At 41.4% G+C, this 17,964-nt stretch overlaps 1 protein-coding gene across 1 annotated transcript; it reads right to left on the bottom strand.

Annotated features, from left to right (window-relative positions):
• Positions 1-462: 462 nt before the first annotated feature.
• On the bottom strand, positions 463-17,234 carry sec24c (SEC24 homolog C, COPII coat complex component). Its single transcript, XM_083904072.1, has 24 exons — positions 17,103-17,234; positions 15,301-15,479; positions 14,420-14,500; positions 12,741-12,861; positions 12,376-12,542; positions 11,487-12,215; positions 11,270-11,412; positions 9,552-9,660; positions 9,253-9,380; positions 8,925-9,063; positions 8,723-8,838; positions 8,028-8,152; positions 7,566-7,757; positions 7,387-7,480; positions 7,159-7,275; positions 6,891-7,061; positions 6,671-6,767; positions 6,101-6,246; positions 5,746-5,884; positions 5,453-5,571; positions 4,316-4,495; positions 4,034-4,219; positions 3,207-3,296; positions 463-2,081 (listed from the first exon to the last, which is right to left on the bottom strand). Exons 2-24 carry the CDS (start codon positions 15,458-15,460, stop codon positions 1,941-1,943), a joined length of 3,690 nt encoding a protein of 1,229 aa, XP_083760198.1. The 5' UTR covers positions 15,461-15,479; positions 17,103-17,234; the 3' UTR covers positions 463-1,940.
• Positions 17,235-17,964: the final 730 nt, after the last annotated feature.

Genomic DNA, 17,964 nt, shown 5'->3' with positions numbered 1-17,964 from the left:
ATAAACGCATACATACATATACATATATATACACACGTATATATATACATATATAAACACACTAGTCAGGAAGCAAAACAAGGGTTTCTCACTCTCAGAATAATATATGGAAGCAATCAGTGCAGCAATATAATAAACATGTATTTTGATGAAATATGTATGCGTGTTTAATTTCCATGACGGTTTCCCTCGGTGAAGACAAAAGAGCTAAAATGTGGCGTTTTACTTTTCACCTCATTTTATTAGCAGTCCCAAGAGGCAATAAAAAACAAATCAACAAAAAAGGAACAGAAATTAAGATTACAGTGAAAGACAATGGGGTCTATCAACCTCTGTGAACATAAAGACGGAAGAGAGGGCACCACACACACACACACACACACACACACACTAACGCACACACACACACCAGTCACTGCTAAAAAAGAAGAGGGTGATAAATGAAGAGGACTGAAGTTAATGTCGTGTGTGTGTGTGTGTGTGTGTGTGTGTGTGTGTGTGTGTGTGTGTGGTGGCTGATCCCTCTGTTCCTCAGGAGAAATTCACCAGGATCCACCTGACATTCACTCACACTTAGCTCTCTCACTCTCTATAACACACACACAAACACAGACAAAGATCACAAAGTCAGCCTTAGTCGCTCCAGTAAAAGCCATGATTTTATATTTCGGCTATTTGTGACAGAGAAACCAACCATCAACAAACCACAGCTGTTCAGGCAGTTCTTTAAAATTGTTATTTTCTATTAATTCTGTACAGATTATATATTTTTTTATTTACACACCGGTCAGTACCGGTGCGGAGAGAACTCAAAAGTTTGCAAACATTATATCCGATGTCCATTTATCAGCCGTCTGCTGGAAACCGCATTTCCTAGACAATCAATGTTTTCCATTCATATAAAGTATGCAGCACCACACACCATCAACAAACAGAAATGGATTTCCAATCTCTCTGGTGTTAAAAGTCCTTTGTCCTTCTTTCATCCTCCTAAACCTTTAATTATTCTATCACCAACCTTTCAGTGCTGCAGACTTTAAACCTTTACATCAGCAGTTTGAAATGCACAAGGGGCTCATCCATGAGTCGGAGGCAGATGTTCGCATCACCAAACTCAGCTAGAACCCAATTTTATTCATTGTCCCAATTAGTGTAATAACTGGTTATCAGTGTATCTTAATATTCAGTATGTTTGCAGATTTGGGAAAAAAAAAAACACAGAGCCGACATTCAGATGCCTGAACCTCGAGACACACCATCGGGCAAACTAATCCCATCACATCTGGAAAGAAAGAAAAATTATAAACATAAACGTAAAGATCGGTGGAGTGTGGGGAGAGGATACCAAGGCCATGATTAAATGGGGCAAGAGACAGAAAGAACGTAATAGATTTAATTCCATTTATATCTTGTAAGTCAAAGTCCTTCACTCTATTTGGATTCAATCATATAAAAAGTGTTTGCTATCTGAGGGTCATTTATGCACCCACAACAGCCTTTCAGTGCCAGTAACAGACAGCACACTGATAGCTGTCGCCATCACTCACTACGTCTGCTGCATACATGCAATTGTTCACTTGTGTATTTACACGTTATTATTCTCTCTCTCTCGTCAGTTATTTTGCTCCTGCTGTGTTGGAGCAGCAGATTTGAGGCAGAGTAAAGCTCTGTTACCATCAGATCCTCACTCACTCACTCACTCACTCACACGCACACACAGACACGCACAGTATCAATCACACCATGAGAGCCACCAGCTGGTCTGTGGCAGACAGCAAAGAGAGCTTCGGTTTGTTAGGTTTAAAATAAACAAACAAACACAAAAGGTAAAGCGCTTTTTTTCGATTATCGGTGGAGGGGGAAGGTGTCAACCAAGTAGGGTTCAGTGAAGGAGAGGGTCATACAAGTGAAAAACGGAATTCTGGGAGGGGGGGGGGGGCCTAGCTGAGAAGCTGGCGAATCTCCTTGTGCATGTGACACAAGAAGTCCACATAAGACGCTCCCCCACTGACGCTCTTGTCCTCGACCAAGAAGTGTCTGAATATCAGCTCAGATCGGTCCTCCTGTTTCACCACCATCAGCTGCAAGCAAACGAAAAGAGAGAGTATCGTGAGAAGTTGTGCGACCGGTTACTTCCACCGATGACCAAACTGTTTTTTTTCTCAGTTAAAACAAAAATATACACCACCGAGGAAATTAGTAAATGATCACATCTGGGAAACAAAATGATGAATAAATAGTCAATAGAGCTCCAGTATTCGTATGATGTCATGTAATCCTGTTATTCAAAACCAAAGCAATGCCATTTTGGCAGGAAGCCGTGCCGTTCACATTCATGGACATATACGCTACCGTTTAAAAGTTTGGGGTCACTTAGAAATGTCCTTATTTTTTGAAGGAAAAGCACTTTTTTCTCAATGAATATAACATTACATGAATCAGAAATACACTCTATACATTGTTAACGTGGTAAACGATTATTCTAGCTGCAAACGTCTGGTTTTTAATGGAACATGTACATAGGTGTATGGAGGCCCATTTCCAGCAATCATCTCTCCAATGTTCGAATGGTACATTGTGTTTGCTAATCGCGTTAGAAATGCTGGTTCTTTGACAAACGGGGCAAAATTATTATTTTGAATAAAAATCATTATTTCTAATCTTGTCAATGTCTTGACTATATCTAACTCTTTTGATGAATAAAAGTGTGACTTTTAATGGATAACACAAAAAAATTGCATAGGTGACCCCAAACTTTTGAACGGCAGTGTTTATAACCAGCAACATAACAACAGGCATCGTGTCTGTTTGGCCGCTGTTTTGGAGAACATTTTACCAAATTACCAAAGGATTCCACTTGTGTAATGAATACAGAATCCAACAATTATTAACTTTAAAATCTTGTTGTATATGAAATATATGGAAGTGACATTTATTAGAAACGTCGAGATACTGCAGGACCCTGAATAATGTCTGCACTGGCTGTTTCCCTACTCGTGAAAAGCACCCAGGAGCATTATAAGGGTCAAACTCTGTGATATATATCTTTATCTCCATGGATTTAAAGTTCACAATGAATGCTTTTTCCACATTTTCCATCAATGCAGGTGCTCAGTTACCAGAGCACCCAAAGGTTAACATAGCAGGGGGATAAGAATAAGAAAGACAGGAGCAAAAAAAATAAATAAAGCGAATATCAAACTAACCTTCATGTATCGTGACCGCTGTGCTCTGAAGGAGTCGATGATTTCTCGAAGTCTCTGTGAAAAGGGGTTATCCAGCTCTGGTAGACTTGTCTGAAACACAGAGCAGAAAAATTAAGAGAGGGACAGATGATTTTGACACTTCAACACAGGCCTTAATCTGTATCACAACAACACAGATGTTCTTCTAATATCAATAAAATATGTTCGTCCAGGTTTATAAACAATAACGCTGAATTATCACCTTACAGCAACTTAACAGTTAAACTGAAGACCAAAGAGAACTGGGCAAACAAAACAATGATGTTACTATAATGGTATCAATAATAATAATAATAATAATAATAATAATAATAATAATAATAATAATGTTTTCACTTCTAAATCCTAACTTCCTTATTATTTGTATAGCTGCGTCATTAGATTTCTACACTTGATTTAAATATTGTATTCCAATATGTTCTTCCTCCTTTTATAGCCGACTATATCTTCTATAACGTCTTATTATTTTTCCTATTTGTATATTTTGCATTTATCTCACATGTTCTATTTCTTATATTTAAAGAGTGGTACGGTATCTGAAACTGTGCTGCTGTAATTTCACAATGAAGATTTGGGATCAATACAGTGTACGTTTAAGTGCATGTCTATCTAACTACTCATCCAAAGCCTTAGCTAATACAAAACAGTGATGTAAATAAAAGTTCATTAAATATATATAAGACAAGGTATTGACATTGTGGCATTAGAAACATGATCAATGTGTACGTGTGTGATTTTGAAAACGGATGGGACAACATAGGACAACAACCACATCCATTTCCTCTCACCATGCTCGGGTCGATCTGGCTGAAGCTCGGCGTGCCAAAGATGTTGACCAGCAGCTCCTGCTGAACGCTGGCTCCCACCCACAGGAAAAGGTGGAGCCCCGTCTCCAGGAGGTAAACTCCTCCTTTCGACAGCCTCTCCTCCGAGTTCCTCACTGCTACTGGCAATGAGCCGCTTTCAAGCTTCATCTGGAAAATTGCAGGGCAGTAAAAGCATTAAGACGAATACGTTCACCTCCAGCTTAGTGTTTCGAGTAGAAGACCTCCATGAGAGCTTGTTCTCACCAGTGGCAGCAGACGGGGGTAGAAAAAGACATGGGAGTCTGCGACGTCCATGCAGCTGATCATCTGCCTCAGGTAAGCACGGTCGTCCAGTGAGACGTCGGCTCCCGGCAGCAGCACGTCACTCTTCAGCACACAGTTCAGATAGACCGGTAACAGCTTCATACACTCTGGGAGGATTAGCTGGAGGACAAACACGCATAAAAGGTCACAGATCAAGGCGACCTCTTCTAACACCATAATAGGGCTGTGATGACAATGTTTTAAAGATCACTTAATCATGTACTTTAAATAAAAAAAGGTGTAGATAGAAGGCTGTACAGACTGCAACCTAACGGGGATAAAGAGGTTTCAACATATTCCCCCAGTTTAGCCTTTTTAAACTGGCGTCCAGGATTTTTTTAAATACAGTACATAGAATAGAACAGAATGCCCTTTATTGTAACTATACAACAAGATTTGGAGAGCTTCTCCTTTTCAGTGCAGAAATTTGAGATGAGATAGTAAATATGATATCATATAAGCTGCTTGTTTCAAATCAAGGTCCAAAATGTGAATGAAAATGAAAACAAAGGTGTCTTTCAGCAGAACTTTCTGAGGTATTTTCCAGTCTTCATTCATTTGTTGGTCAAATATGGGAGGAAATGAAAATCTAGATGACTAATTTAGCGTTTAAAAACCCCCCAACTCATTTCATTATTTATATATTTTTCAAAAAAAATGTCCACACAATGACACTATAATGAAAAACTTCCTCCAGACCTATATAAATCCATTTTTATTGAATAATATATGCAGTTTATCCTTTATGAAGAATACAATAATCATATTTGAGAGGTTTGGAAAAGGAAAGATTTTGCAGAAGGCATGACAAATATTATCTAAGAATAGATTGTTATCCAGCTCCAAAGCCTATAATTGGTAAGTTTTCGGAAAGCTGGCAAGTGAAGCGAATCGTATTTCCTTAAAAAAAACTTTATGCAAGTGTGAGAGGTCTCAGACTCTTTGCAAGCATTGAACCTTTCACAAACATTGCATTAGATAATCTAAAAATCCAAACCACTTAAAAACAAAACAGGAATTCAAAATAAAAAATGTTGTGAATGCGATGTCTGCTGGGGCTGTATGTGTTTTCAGTACCTGACCAGCTGACGAGGGGTTTGCACAGTTCTTCCTGTAGCAGGCCAGAATCTGAGCACACTGATTGATCAGAGTTTCTCTCACAGCTTTGGTGGGATTGTTCAGGATACCACGGAAAGCTGCCACACACAAAAAGAAAAATACAGTAAACGTCACCAGAGCCATTTAGAAATGAACAGAATATAAAACAGTATAGTAATAGAAATGGCTTTTTATAAGTAAAGTGTATTGCACTGATCAAGATTTCTAACTTGAAGCTATTTACAACTGGACTCAGTGTGAGCTGTCCTCACCATATTTGGAGAAGAAGTTGATGATTGTGTCGGTCTCGCAATTGCGGTAGAGATCGGCCAGCTGAGAGCAGCAGTTAATAGCCATGTTGTGAACGCGGAGACGTCGCTGTCCGCTGCAGCTGGTGTAAAGCACAGCACACTGTGGGGGGAAAAGGGAGGTATTGCCTTTTACAAACTTTCTACAATAAAATAGTAGGAAACAAAAATTGTGCTTCAACTACTCTTATATAAACTCTATATACTGAACATTATTATTTAATTGGTTGGTTTCTTAATTACAGGTATGCCAGGTTACTACAATCATGTGACTCTGGAACAAATACAATCTATATCTATATAGACAACATGTGCACACCTGCATGAGTGCCCCCGTTTCCTCGCTGAGCTTGTCGTCGTGTTTGAACTCCACAGTGATGGCCTTGTCGCAGTCCAGGCCTGCCAGCTCCACGTCTGTGGTGTTACTCATGAAGAAGGAGCCGAAGAAGTCAGTCGCCCGGATACCTTAAAAGGAGCGGAGGGCGAGAGGACATTGTCACACTACTCTCGACGCATTGATGACTGATTGACAGACGGGGTATATGCAGGAATCCTGAAGTTCATTTCAATACCTTTTTAAGACCATTTTAAAATATTTTAAGACCTTATCGCCACTTCAAGCTGTAATCAGCAACACATATTTAACTTACAAAACAGTTTTAGTTTGCAATTAAATCTATTATCTATCTAACTCATAAGCTGTAAAGGATATACGTGTCCCGAGCCGATCTTGCAGGGCGAGCATACATTCATGCATACTTTTTGCAGTCAAACATGAAATCGCGAAAGGGCCTTAATTTTCCCAAAACTGATTCATCAACTTTTAATAGTTTTTAAGATCCCACGGACACCTGGATAGATTTATTTCTGTTTTCGGTGCAGGTCTCACCTGTGCTGGTTCGCACCCTCATGACGGCATCAAACCCTACCGGGTTCTGAACATCTCGCCTGAGGTCGTTCAGGAACCGCTCCTGATCTGACTGGGCCTGAGAAAAAAACAGTCACAGCTCATTACAGTACATGACGAAACTTGATTAACAGACGCAGGTCAAATAAACTCACGCAGGAGTAGATTGAATGGTGAAAAAAACAAAAACTTGTCTTCTCACCTGGAAGTAGGTGTATTTGTAGACTGAACCTCCAGTGGAGACAGGAACCACTGATAACGTGGCAACATCCACATACTGGTTAGGGAAGAGGAAAAGATCGACGCAGCAGCCCTGAGCCACACACTCTTTAGCTAAAGTGTTGTAGAAATTCACCTGGGGCTGAAACAGAGACTGAGGATGACAGAAGAGGGAGAAGACTCAGTGTGTAGCCTATCTTTTTTTTTTGTCCTATTAAATTATTACAACAAGTCGGTATACTCGTATTTACCTTCTCCTTATCTGTCCCAATCAGCTTCTTGTCTTCTCTGTTTTTTAGCTTTCCAGGAGCCTCTGCGATGGGCAGCGAGGTGTGAAACACAAACAGCTTCCCAGCACAATCTGCAGCCTGACACAGAGAATCATTCAAAACATTAAGTCATGAGTCAGCCGCTCTGTATGTAACTCTTGTACTGTCAGTATCAAAATCTTTTAAACCTAATCATTCCCAAGTGGTTACCTTCAGTGCCTCAAGTCCTGCCTGGATCACAGGTCCAAAGACTGTCTCCGTTTCCCTAGTGTCTGCAAACATCTCTGGGATCTGGTCCAGTAAACTGGAAATGACAAACAGGTCATTGAATTAGATTTTTTTTTTAATGAATCCGTTAATGTGCGAGTGTCTGCTATACACCTGCTCACCTCTCGATAACTAGTCGGCTTTCCTTTACGTTGACCAGGAAACCATCGAGCAGGGGTACAAACATGTCCGACACGTCCGACACCACCAACATCTGAGGTTGGGCCATAGTTGACTTGACGTTGTAGAAGTGCAAAACCTTGTTGTAGGTGACAAAACCAACCCGCACCACAGAGTCCATTTCTGGATTCTCCCTGGAGACAGAAACAGAGGAGGAAATGGGAGAAAGGTTAAGGTTTCTTTCTACTCATAATGTGTGATATGTTTTATTTCATCCTCTTAATCTATTGATTTCATTCTTTTTCTCCATTGGTTGTTTTTTTCTTGTCATTCCCACTTTCCTTCCTAACTGCAATCTTAATTCTTTCCATTATGTCATTCCTAGTATCCTCCAAGACAATTCCATTAGCCTTTCATTCACTGGTTGTATTTTATTTTCTTCTTCAGCATTTCTGTTTGAGTACCTGGGCAGGTGGTCTAGAAGAGTCTTGAGTTCCTGGCAGACAATGTTGACCATGCCGCTCTTCACAGCATTGTAGGACACATCGATAAGGAAGATGAAGGCTGGAGGCTGAGGGATCTTGTTGTTCTGGTAAAGAGAGGACAACACTTCATATAAATAAGTGGAAATTACGGCAATATAAAAGCTATGCATAATCTGGAGCTGGAATTGTATTTTATGCTACTATGGTGTCTGACTAAGTAATCAATAAAAATCTACTTGGAGGCAACATTTATATTTTGCTTTAATAAATTGGGTCTTTCTTCCTGAAAAAGAAAATCTAATTAATTAATTGCAATCACCAATCCAATCCCAGTTTTCTATAAGCCTGCTTGTTAAAACCACAAACAGACAGCCACATAGGATAGCAGTGTTTTGTTACTAGCTACTCTGCATGGAATCCTTTCAAAATGATGGCCATTAAATTAAACACACCTCAATTAAAACAGTAGCCTTACAGGCTTTGCTTTTATTAGCCCATTTGATAGCAATTTACTACAACACAAATTAAGTGCTGCTATTACCTGGGCCATCCTTGTTATTGCTGATGGCTGTATTCTTGACTGTATGATTCCAACCCGTCATAAAACTCATGAAACAAGCTTCTGCTCCAGAGAGAATCGATGTAAGAAGAGGGAATACAGTACCAGGACCTACCTTACAATAGTCAACAGTGGCCAGGAACTCATAGCTGCCCAGCGAAAGCTCTGGCCTGTCATAGCAGTCCACTCTTTTACCAGTGTGGTCCAGATGCTGGAAGTAATGCGGAGGCACTATTGGAAAAACAGAATGTAAATACCAGTCAATTTGGAAAAAAACATGGAGCAGCACAATTACATGAACGCAGACAAACACTCACCCTCTGTGACACAGCTACAAAATCCACACTGGAAGCGGCGACCTCCCTCTATGAACTGCATGTATGGACACATGTAAGCCTTGCAGCGGTTGCAGCGGATTGGACCGCCCTCGCCATGGTCCACCAGGTATGGAGGAGTCTGCAAGAGAATAAGAGCGTAAGGGATCCACAATTTAGTAGTGACTTTGTCTAAAAAAACAGAACCAAAAAGTACCATTTTGCACAGTTTTTCTCTGGTTGTATAATACCAGTATATAAAAAGGAATAACATGCATTTAACAGGCCTTTAATAGGAGACAAGCTTGAGTGAACAGGGGAGGGGACTCACCTCATCTGGTGGCAGCGTGGCAAGGGGTTTGATGACTGCAGCCATTGGCACTTGAGACTGCTTGGCCATATCAGCTGTACAAGGCATATTATACGCGGTGCAGCGAATAAACCTGGGACTGGAATTCCCTAAATACACAGACACACACACAATTATTCCATAAATATCAAAATCACTAAATGGCAGCATTACAAATAACAGGTTGTGCGAAGGAAGTAGCCTCAGTTTGGACCACATCTTTAGATGCTATAAGGGTGAAGCTGAAAACTTTGCACATCTTTAAAGAGGTTGGAACATACCTTGGTCTTTGACCTGAAAGCTGGTGGTGACCAGAGGTGGAGCCTGTCCCCTGACCCCTGTAGTGAATGGCTCGGTGGACTTAACCCTGTCATCCTCTATTACCTGGATCTGGAAACAAGACGGGGAGAAAAATCTTCTTAAAAGATTTACACAACAAAAACATGCTCATGTATGTGTATAGGACACACCGTCCTCTGGATTCGTACAGTCTAAGAGGGCTGACCACACAGGATAGGACTTTCACACAACAAACACACGAGACACTCAGGAAATGTCAACCTCTGTGGACAAACACATTCATGGTGAAGCCATGACTAAAGTGGTACGTGGTGCAAATTCATGCTAAAGCCATTTGTGTAGAGTCACCAATGCGTGGGGAAAAAAATGACATCCCCCAGAAAAAGGGCAGGATTTATCACGGCATGCTATTAATCCAAGGGATTGTGGGTAGGTCAAAATGCTACACACCAACATGCAAGACACAGGAAAGGATTACGAGGGGGGGGCTGTTTGAGCTTAACCAATGACACAATTAAATCGTGGGAGCTTTCATTGTTCAAAACTACATCGACAGAGAGTGTGGTATTAATTTTCTTTAAAACATTAATTTACAGTGGTGTTGTGTTTGGGTAGAAACTATTTTATCTGAGCATCATCGCTAATGGAATATGGTAAAAGAGCTAAATAATTATGTGGTGTAGCTGCAGCATCAATGCATATTACCAGTCCTTTTGGACAAAAATGGTCATGGATAACTAAAACATGCACAGATATGTCTATCATCGTGTTCGGGACAGGAGATCTTTCATGTTGTGAATATGACCAACTTAACAAGGTTAAAGTGGAAGAAGAGGACGTGTAAACTGCAGGTTAATGAAAAGCGGGTAGAGATGACGGGGTGAAGCAGAGGAAAGGTCAGGCACACAGGAAACTTACTGGGCTGGGGATAGCATCTGGATCTATTCTATGTCGTGATTTCTGCACAGCCGGCATGTCAGACGCTTGCTTTACATTCAAAAGTTTGTCCACCAAATTGTGCAAAACAGGACAAGATAAATAAATGAATACAGAGAGTGAGAAGATAAAATAGTGTGAGAAGCGAAAACTCAGTAATACTGAGCAGAGCAGTAAGCAACAGTTGTTATTCAGACAGAAACTAGTCAGCAGTATTGATTATACATTAGTAGTATTGTAGAGGTACATGACAGTCAGGGACAAATAGATTTATATTCTGATACAGCTTTAGCTTAAATGACACACATGCTAAGTAGCACTTCAGGTACAGACACCCACCAACAAAAATATAATAGAACTGTTTTGATTATGTGAAACTAAAGCCAGGCAAAATAAAAAGAAGGTACACAAATTGCCTGTGTTTCTTCATGAAGTTCACAGAGGTGACATTGTAGGTAACATCTAACTTAATCTCCCATTGGATAGATATCAGGGTCCAAATATTACAAATGTCTCTTTATTATAGCAATACCCTACCACTACGACCTCAGTGTTCATTTGAATCAACAGCTCCATCCTACATGTGGACTTGATGCCATAACAACTGTAATATATAGAAATAGATATTATGGCTTTACCCAAAAGAGTAACACTATGTTTAAAAAGCCATGCCTCAAATCAGTATCCCTCACAATAATAAAATAAAATAATGTTATAAACGCAGGTTCAACAGGGTTCTGTAAATAAGTTTTTGTTTGCTCACCGGGCTGGGAATGGCATCAGGGTCAAGTCTTTTCTGTGCAGTTGGAGCAGGACCAGGTGCTGGTGCAGGGGTTCCATAGTTTGGTTGCCCAGGATAAGGGCCTGCATAGCCAGGCTGAGGGCCTCTCACCTGCCCAAAAGCACCTGAAGAGAAAAAGGAAAGAGGTCAACAAATGAAACAAGCTGATATAGGGTCCACTTAACACCAGTCTCCTCACCATTCTGCTGAGGAGGGTACCCTCCCTGCATACCAGGCTGAGGTGGAGCCTGCTGCAAGGGCCCAGGAGGGCCCAATGGTCCTGGAGGTCCTGGAGGCAGGTGGTTGCTTTGAGCCATGGATGTCGGAGGCATCTGAGCTCTGAGCGGAGGTGGACCTGAGTGATAAGGGGATGGTTGGGATGGAGGGTGGTGCTGTTGAGGTGGCATGTGGCCTGGGTATTGGCCAGAGGCAGTTGAAGTGGGAGGAGGCCCTGGAGGAGGAAAAGATCCAGGCTGAGAAGAAGTAGGGGGTCCTCTGGGTGGGAAGGAGCCCTGGACAGGAGGAGGAGGACCAGAGTGGAATGCTGGCTGGCCAACAGGTGGAGGTACTGAGGAGAAGGGGGGCTGGGTTGGGGGGAAGGACTGTTGTGGCTGGGAGACTGGGGGAGCAGGAGCGTGGCTGGGTGGAGGCACAGGTCCCGAGTAGGAGGAGGGAGGAAAGGTCTGCTGAGAAGGAGGTGGTGGACCAGAGCAGAATTGCTGTTGTGAGGTTGGGGGAAGAGAGGAGCTGAATGGCTGCTGAGCAGGAGGCGGTGGTCCTCCATAGTATTGCTGTGAGGTTGCAGGGCCACTGGGAGGCGGTGGCTGGGGGGCAGCAGATGACGTAAGGGGAGGGGCTTGGGTATAGGTGGGTGGAGGTGCGGTCGAGTAGGGTGCACTGATTGAAGGCTGGGAGCTCTGAGGTGGAACTGAAGAGAAAGAGCAACAGTGTTTTTGTCTCATAGTTTGACATTTACAACGCACACCTTCATACCTCTTTTACAATAATTTAAAGCCACATGATAGTCAATATTATATCATTGTTATTCCAGTAAATTACTTGACATTCTAAAATAAATCACTCCATACCATATCCTGGACCCGCTGGAGTTGGTGGTCCAGAAGTGATCTGCATCCCAGTCATCTGGTTAGTGACCTGATGCATTGTGGGTTGGGGCCCGTATTGTTGGGGGTAGCCAGAGTGTGGCCCCGATAGGTTTACTGCTCCTTGGTTGTAAGGCTGAGACACAGCAGGCCTGGGAAAACACAAATAACTTCAACCATTTCTGAGGTTTCAGATCTTTCAGAAGTGTTTTCTTTAAATGCTTGAATAAACAGAAATTATGGAAGTGAAGGCCCAGAATTTTAATAACCGTCTCCAAGTGAATGTGTTTCAATTGGGTTTGGATCGAGTACATTTTATTACAGAGAACAGTCAATAAATATACAATTACCTTGGAGGTGCTTGTGTCATAAGTGGGGGTCCATTCTGCATGTTTCCTTGACTGTATTGGTTGTATGCTTGAGGCGCTGAGACTGGCAGGGGTCCAGAGGTGGGAGGACCTCTGGCAGGACCTGAAAAGTGGGGACAACAGATCACACTCTTAACCACTCAAAATCTGTTCTGATGATCTTTCCGATGTGAAAAGACTGGCACGGCAAGCGGAACATACTGTAGCTACGGGCTACAACACATTTTTAGCTGCTTACATTTCCATTTTTTGCCAACTGTTGGTAGAAGTATTGTTACAAACTGGAAGTAGACATACTGAAAAAGTGCACATACTCCCGAGAACACAAATGCTACGAGCAACAATCAACCTCTTTTTTTTTAGCTCAACACTTGCATAGAAACGAATTATCAACGCAAACATTAACTGAGCAAATTATTATCCTGATCCACGCCATATATATGTTGATGTTCATAGATATTAGTCTACACATACTCTTTTTATCAGAATGCTCTTTGGTTGCATTATTTCATGAGAAGTTGATGACATAGTTAAAAAAAAAATCTCAGGTGTTGAAGGAAGTAGAAAAAAACACTGTATCCACACACTTAAATCAGATCTGCTTCAAAAAATTAATGGACACAATAGTGAATTTCCCATCCATTAAGTTTTAACAAAATCAATGCAGTAGCTTTTGCGTTATCCTGCAACAGCCAGACTGAATAACTGCCTTGGTGAAGGCAATGAGGCTAGCAAGGACTGTGCTAAGAGGGTCAGTCATTTTAATGGGACAAATGTGCTGATCAAGGCCGAAAATGAAGACGAGACACAGGGCTGTTGATTGTGAGTCACTATAACTGAGCTATTTGTTTCACATATGTTTAAGTGTGGCTGTTTAATAAAATCATTAAGAACACATTACACATTAAATTGACTGAAAGGGATCTTCTTTTTTATGCTGAGAAAAGAAAAAGGGGACACATGGGCAAGAAGAAGGCATGTAGCTACGGAGGAAACTTAAGCCTTGTTTATATTATCGCAGGAGACACCGTGGCGCAGATCTCTGCAGACAGTGCACACCCTACAAGCGGTCACAGAGGGATTTATGTTCTGCTCTCTATGCACGTCAATATGCTACACACTAGTCAGGATAAACAGGAAGTCAACCAGATTAAGTCTGCCAGTCACTGTTGATGTATATTGTGTTTACACTGAAATAGATACAGTGAATCATTTTAATTTTCAAACACTGCAAACTTTAATTAACACAAGTGTTATTTTCACCTCTAATATCAAATTAGATAAGTTGCATTAAAACCGTAAAGGACATCTGTGATGAAAGAGGAAAATCTCTGTGTCTCCCAGTGACGGATGCAGCTTACACGTAGCTTCTGCTTTCTTTTACACCAAAAAATGTAACTCTAAGACTCTAGAACCATGTGATTGTCTCTCTGTTCCATAGAGATGCTTATAAACACAATTCTGCTCAGACAGTATATGCCAAGCAGAGTTGGATGCATCCTTTGCATGCAGCATGCATGTAGTTAGTGTCATAAGAGCCCTTGTGCCCAATGTGCCTGCAGCGATGCCGTGATTTCTAGTGCACACAGCCTCACGCCGGAGTTAAGAGTGTGCCGAGCACATGGAGTGTGAAATGAGCACGAAAAAGAGAAGGCAGTTACCTAAGTCAAGAGGAGAGGAGAGGTCAGAGACTGGGTTGGCTGCCACAGCCTTAGAGGGAAAGCTTGAGAAATGAGAATATTCTGAAATACAAGAAAAGGGTGGAAAAGGAGGCAAACACAGAGATGTAGGGAAATATGAATAAGTGAGTACATCTAAAATAAAGACCGCACAAACTTGTATTTGTATATTTGCTGAACAGGTCTTTGCAAAGGGATCAACACACAAAGCCCATCTCAGCAGTTCAGTATGTTTTGTTTTACCAATAAAACTGCAATAATCCATGGATCATTCAATTATGTGGCAACTATTTTGATTTGAAGTTTGAAAAACATAGACATTTTTACACATTTCTCTGTAGTCTATGGATAAAACAAGTACTAGATTAATCAAGAAAATAATCAACAGAATAAGTGATTGCAAAAACAATTGTTTGTTGGAGCTCTAGTGACCTGATCAGATACAGGTGGTTTTCTCTCTATGAAAATGGACAAGAGCTCATCTGGTAGACTGACAACACAGAGAGAGCTGTATGTAACTTAGTAATAACAGCACCTTGCAGCAAAGAAGGAGTTGTAGGGAAGTAGTCAATGCGGTCTCATTAGAAAGTCTAGATTAGGCTAAGAAGACAAGAAAAAGCAAGTTCAGCTTGGATGAATTTACTGATATAACAGGATTTTTTCTCTACAACAATCAGGTTGGTGTCTGACTCTATACTCATAGTCTACTTACTACTAAGTAGTAGTAGTAGTAGTAGATTCTGAATCAGGTAAAATATATTCTAGCGAATGAGCCATAAACCTGACAGCATCACAGCTGAGATGCCTTGGTGTTTCTCTCTTTTACTCATTCAGAGTCACACTTGCTTGGAAACGGCTTTTACCTTGTGGTGGAGCTCCAGGCTGGTGGGCTGAAGCAGGGCCATTGTAGGGTGCATAGGGCCCAGAGTATCCACCATCCAGAGGAGCGTAGCCAGGATGGCTGTAGCCAGGCTGTGGCTGGCCATAAGGAGGGGCCATTGGAGCGTGCTGGTTTACATTCATCTTCAGTTCATCCCTAAATCTGGAAAAAATTGACACACAATGGTAAAGTGGTTGTTCAGCAGTCCAGAATGTAAATTCCTGATATTAACATGGTTTATGGAAGCCTGTGACATGAATTAATATTGTGTGGTAGTTTGGTTTCCAGTGAGCCTAAAGTGACTGGGATTAAAAAAAAACAGACATAATATTGATACTGTTTTCAATAGAAAACACAAGGACCAAATTGGAAGCAGTTCTGAGGACATACTTGACCCATGACTGAGCAGCATGTCACACACCTGAACTAACAAACAAAAAACATCATGAAAAGCACTTTGAGCCTACAAAAGGTTTCTACAATTCCATTCAGTAACGTATTAAGCTTTGTTATGACACTTCCTGGATGACAGGTAACACCTTTATTGGCTTTCTGTGTTTGTTTGACCACACCCACCGGTTGCTTCTTAATCACATACTGTGCAACAATACATGCTTTCATTAAATGGGGAAAAAACTGCACAGGGCAAAAACCTTCAGCCAACAACTACAACTATTTACACTTTCCACAAGACTAATATTTTTTTCAAATACAGGAATGACAAACATCTGACTGGAGACGGTGTTAACTGGGGGGTCTGTCTGAGTCATCATGGTAACATCCGACTGTACTCATTGTTAGTATTGTCATGCGTTTTGTACCTATGTCGATATGTCAGTGTTCTCTTTTGAATTTTTTTCCAAACAATGTCAACCATGCACTTACATGTTAATGTGTAACTTACATATATATATACATATGTGTAGGGGGACCATCGTGAATGTCAGTATTGTTCGTCAAGTACATGTACATGTATCTCACTTGTCAACTTTAACCTTGCTAACAGATAAACACGACTAGCGTCTTTGATCCATTTGGCTTGTGGAGACTGTCTAAACCTCTATGACAGAGTGATGAGTATCATCTAACAGACAAACACGGGCTAAACGAGCGGGGCCTTTGAATAATTCAGCAGCACAGGTGCCACAACGAGAAATACAATCGCCGGAGCCGTATAGCTATTTAGTATGTCGGGCCTACTTGGTGACCCACATCTGCTCCGCTTTTGAGGAAACCGGGTTAGCGATGTCTGAATCCCTGGTTGACAACAGCCATTTAAAGAGGAAAATAAAACGTCAACTTCGTCGCCAATAAGTTTGACAACAAGAGAAAGGCTGACAGGGCTAGCAGTGTGTAAACAGGAACAAACATTAGTGCCGCATTACAGTTAGCTCACTAGCTAGCTAACATTAGCAACACAACCTGTCAGCAACGACGTTACAAACTAGGACATGACATCCAGCCAACTGTCACATGTCTTACGAACGCGTTCGGTTCAGCCGTTTAACATGACACGGTAATTAAAATGAGATACCACTCACAGTCAGACAACTTGAACCACGACGACAGCGGGATCGATTCAATCAGCTGTGGCCGGATCGCTACTACCGGACCGAGTAAAAGTTAGCCCACCAGCTAAGCTAGTGAAACCACAGGTATTCCATGGAGTAATGCTAGCCGTATCTTAGCATTAGCTAGCATGAGCTAACAGCAGAATACAGGCTCCTCCACGTCAAACTAGACGGTTGTGTGTCACGCTTTACCTCGTCTCAAATCGAGACCTACCTCCGAAGTGTTGTAAGTAGCAGAGGTTATCCTCTGTCCGGGCCAAGCTGCGAGACCCGGTGGCTGACAAACTCTGAAGCCGAATTCGTCCCGGGGTGTTTCTCACTAATCCCTTCTCGGTATCAGGAGCGGACACACACAGCGGAACTACTGCGACGCTGTGCCACGTCCACATCCGGCGAAAGCAAAAGGACTTCCTGCACGTTCACCTCCTCTGCTGCACCGGAGCCATAGATGACAACAAAATTATGTTCTGAACATTATCCATCCATCCATCCATTTTAAATGATAACAGTTTAAGTAGAATACATTATATTTGTATACGATTAGAATTGGAATAGTTTATTCCAATTCCAATTGGTATATTTAGATTTTTCTTGGGCTGTATAGAATTAGTATACAAACGTAGCTGTTTTCATTTTATATGAAATATAGATAATTGCTTATATTCAAAAGTCTGATATGTAATATTTAATTTATGTTACTTGTGTAGTGTTTTTTTTAAAATTAATTAATTAATTAATTAATTAATTAATTAATTCTCTACTGCTTTATCCTCTGCATGAGAGTCACGGGGAGATGGAGCCAATCCCAGCTAACCCAATCCCAGACATAGGGAGGTGGGATATGTTGCCAGTCCATCGCAGGACCAGCCCACAGACAAACAAACATTCAATTTCACATTCACACCTACAGTCATTTTAGAGTGATCAATTAACCTCTGCATGATTTTGGACTGTGGAGGGAAACCGGAGTACCCAGAGAAAATCCACACAGACACAGGGAGATCATGCAAATTCCACACAGAAGGGCCCTTGGTCAGACTGGGATGCAAACCCCAGTGCTAGCCACTATTCCACCA

Source organism: Microchirus variegatus, assembly GCF_963457635.1.
Source record: "Microchirus variegatus genome assembly, chromosome: 17".
Lineage (NCBI taxonomy): Eukaryota > Metazoa > Chordata > Actinopteri > Pleuronectiformes > Soleidae > Microchirus > Microchirus variegatus.
This window is presented reverse-complemented; position numbering and strand designations above follow the sequence as displayed.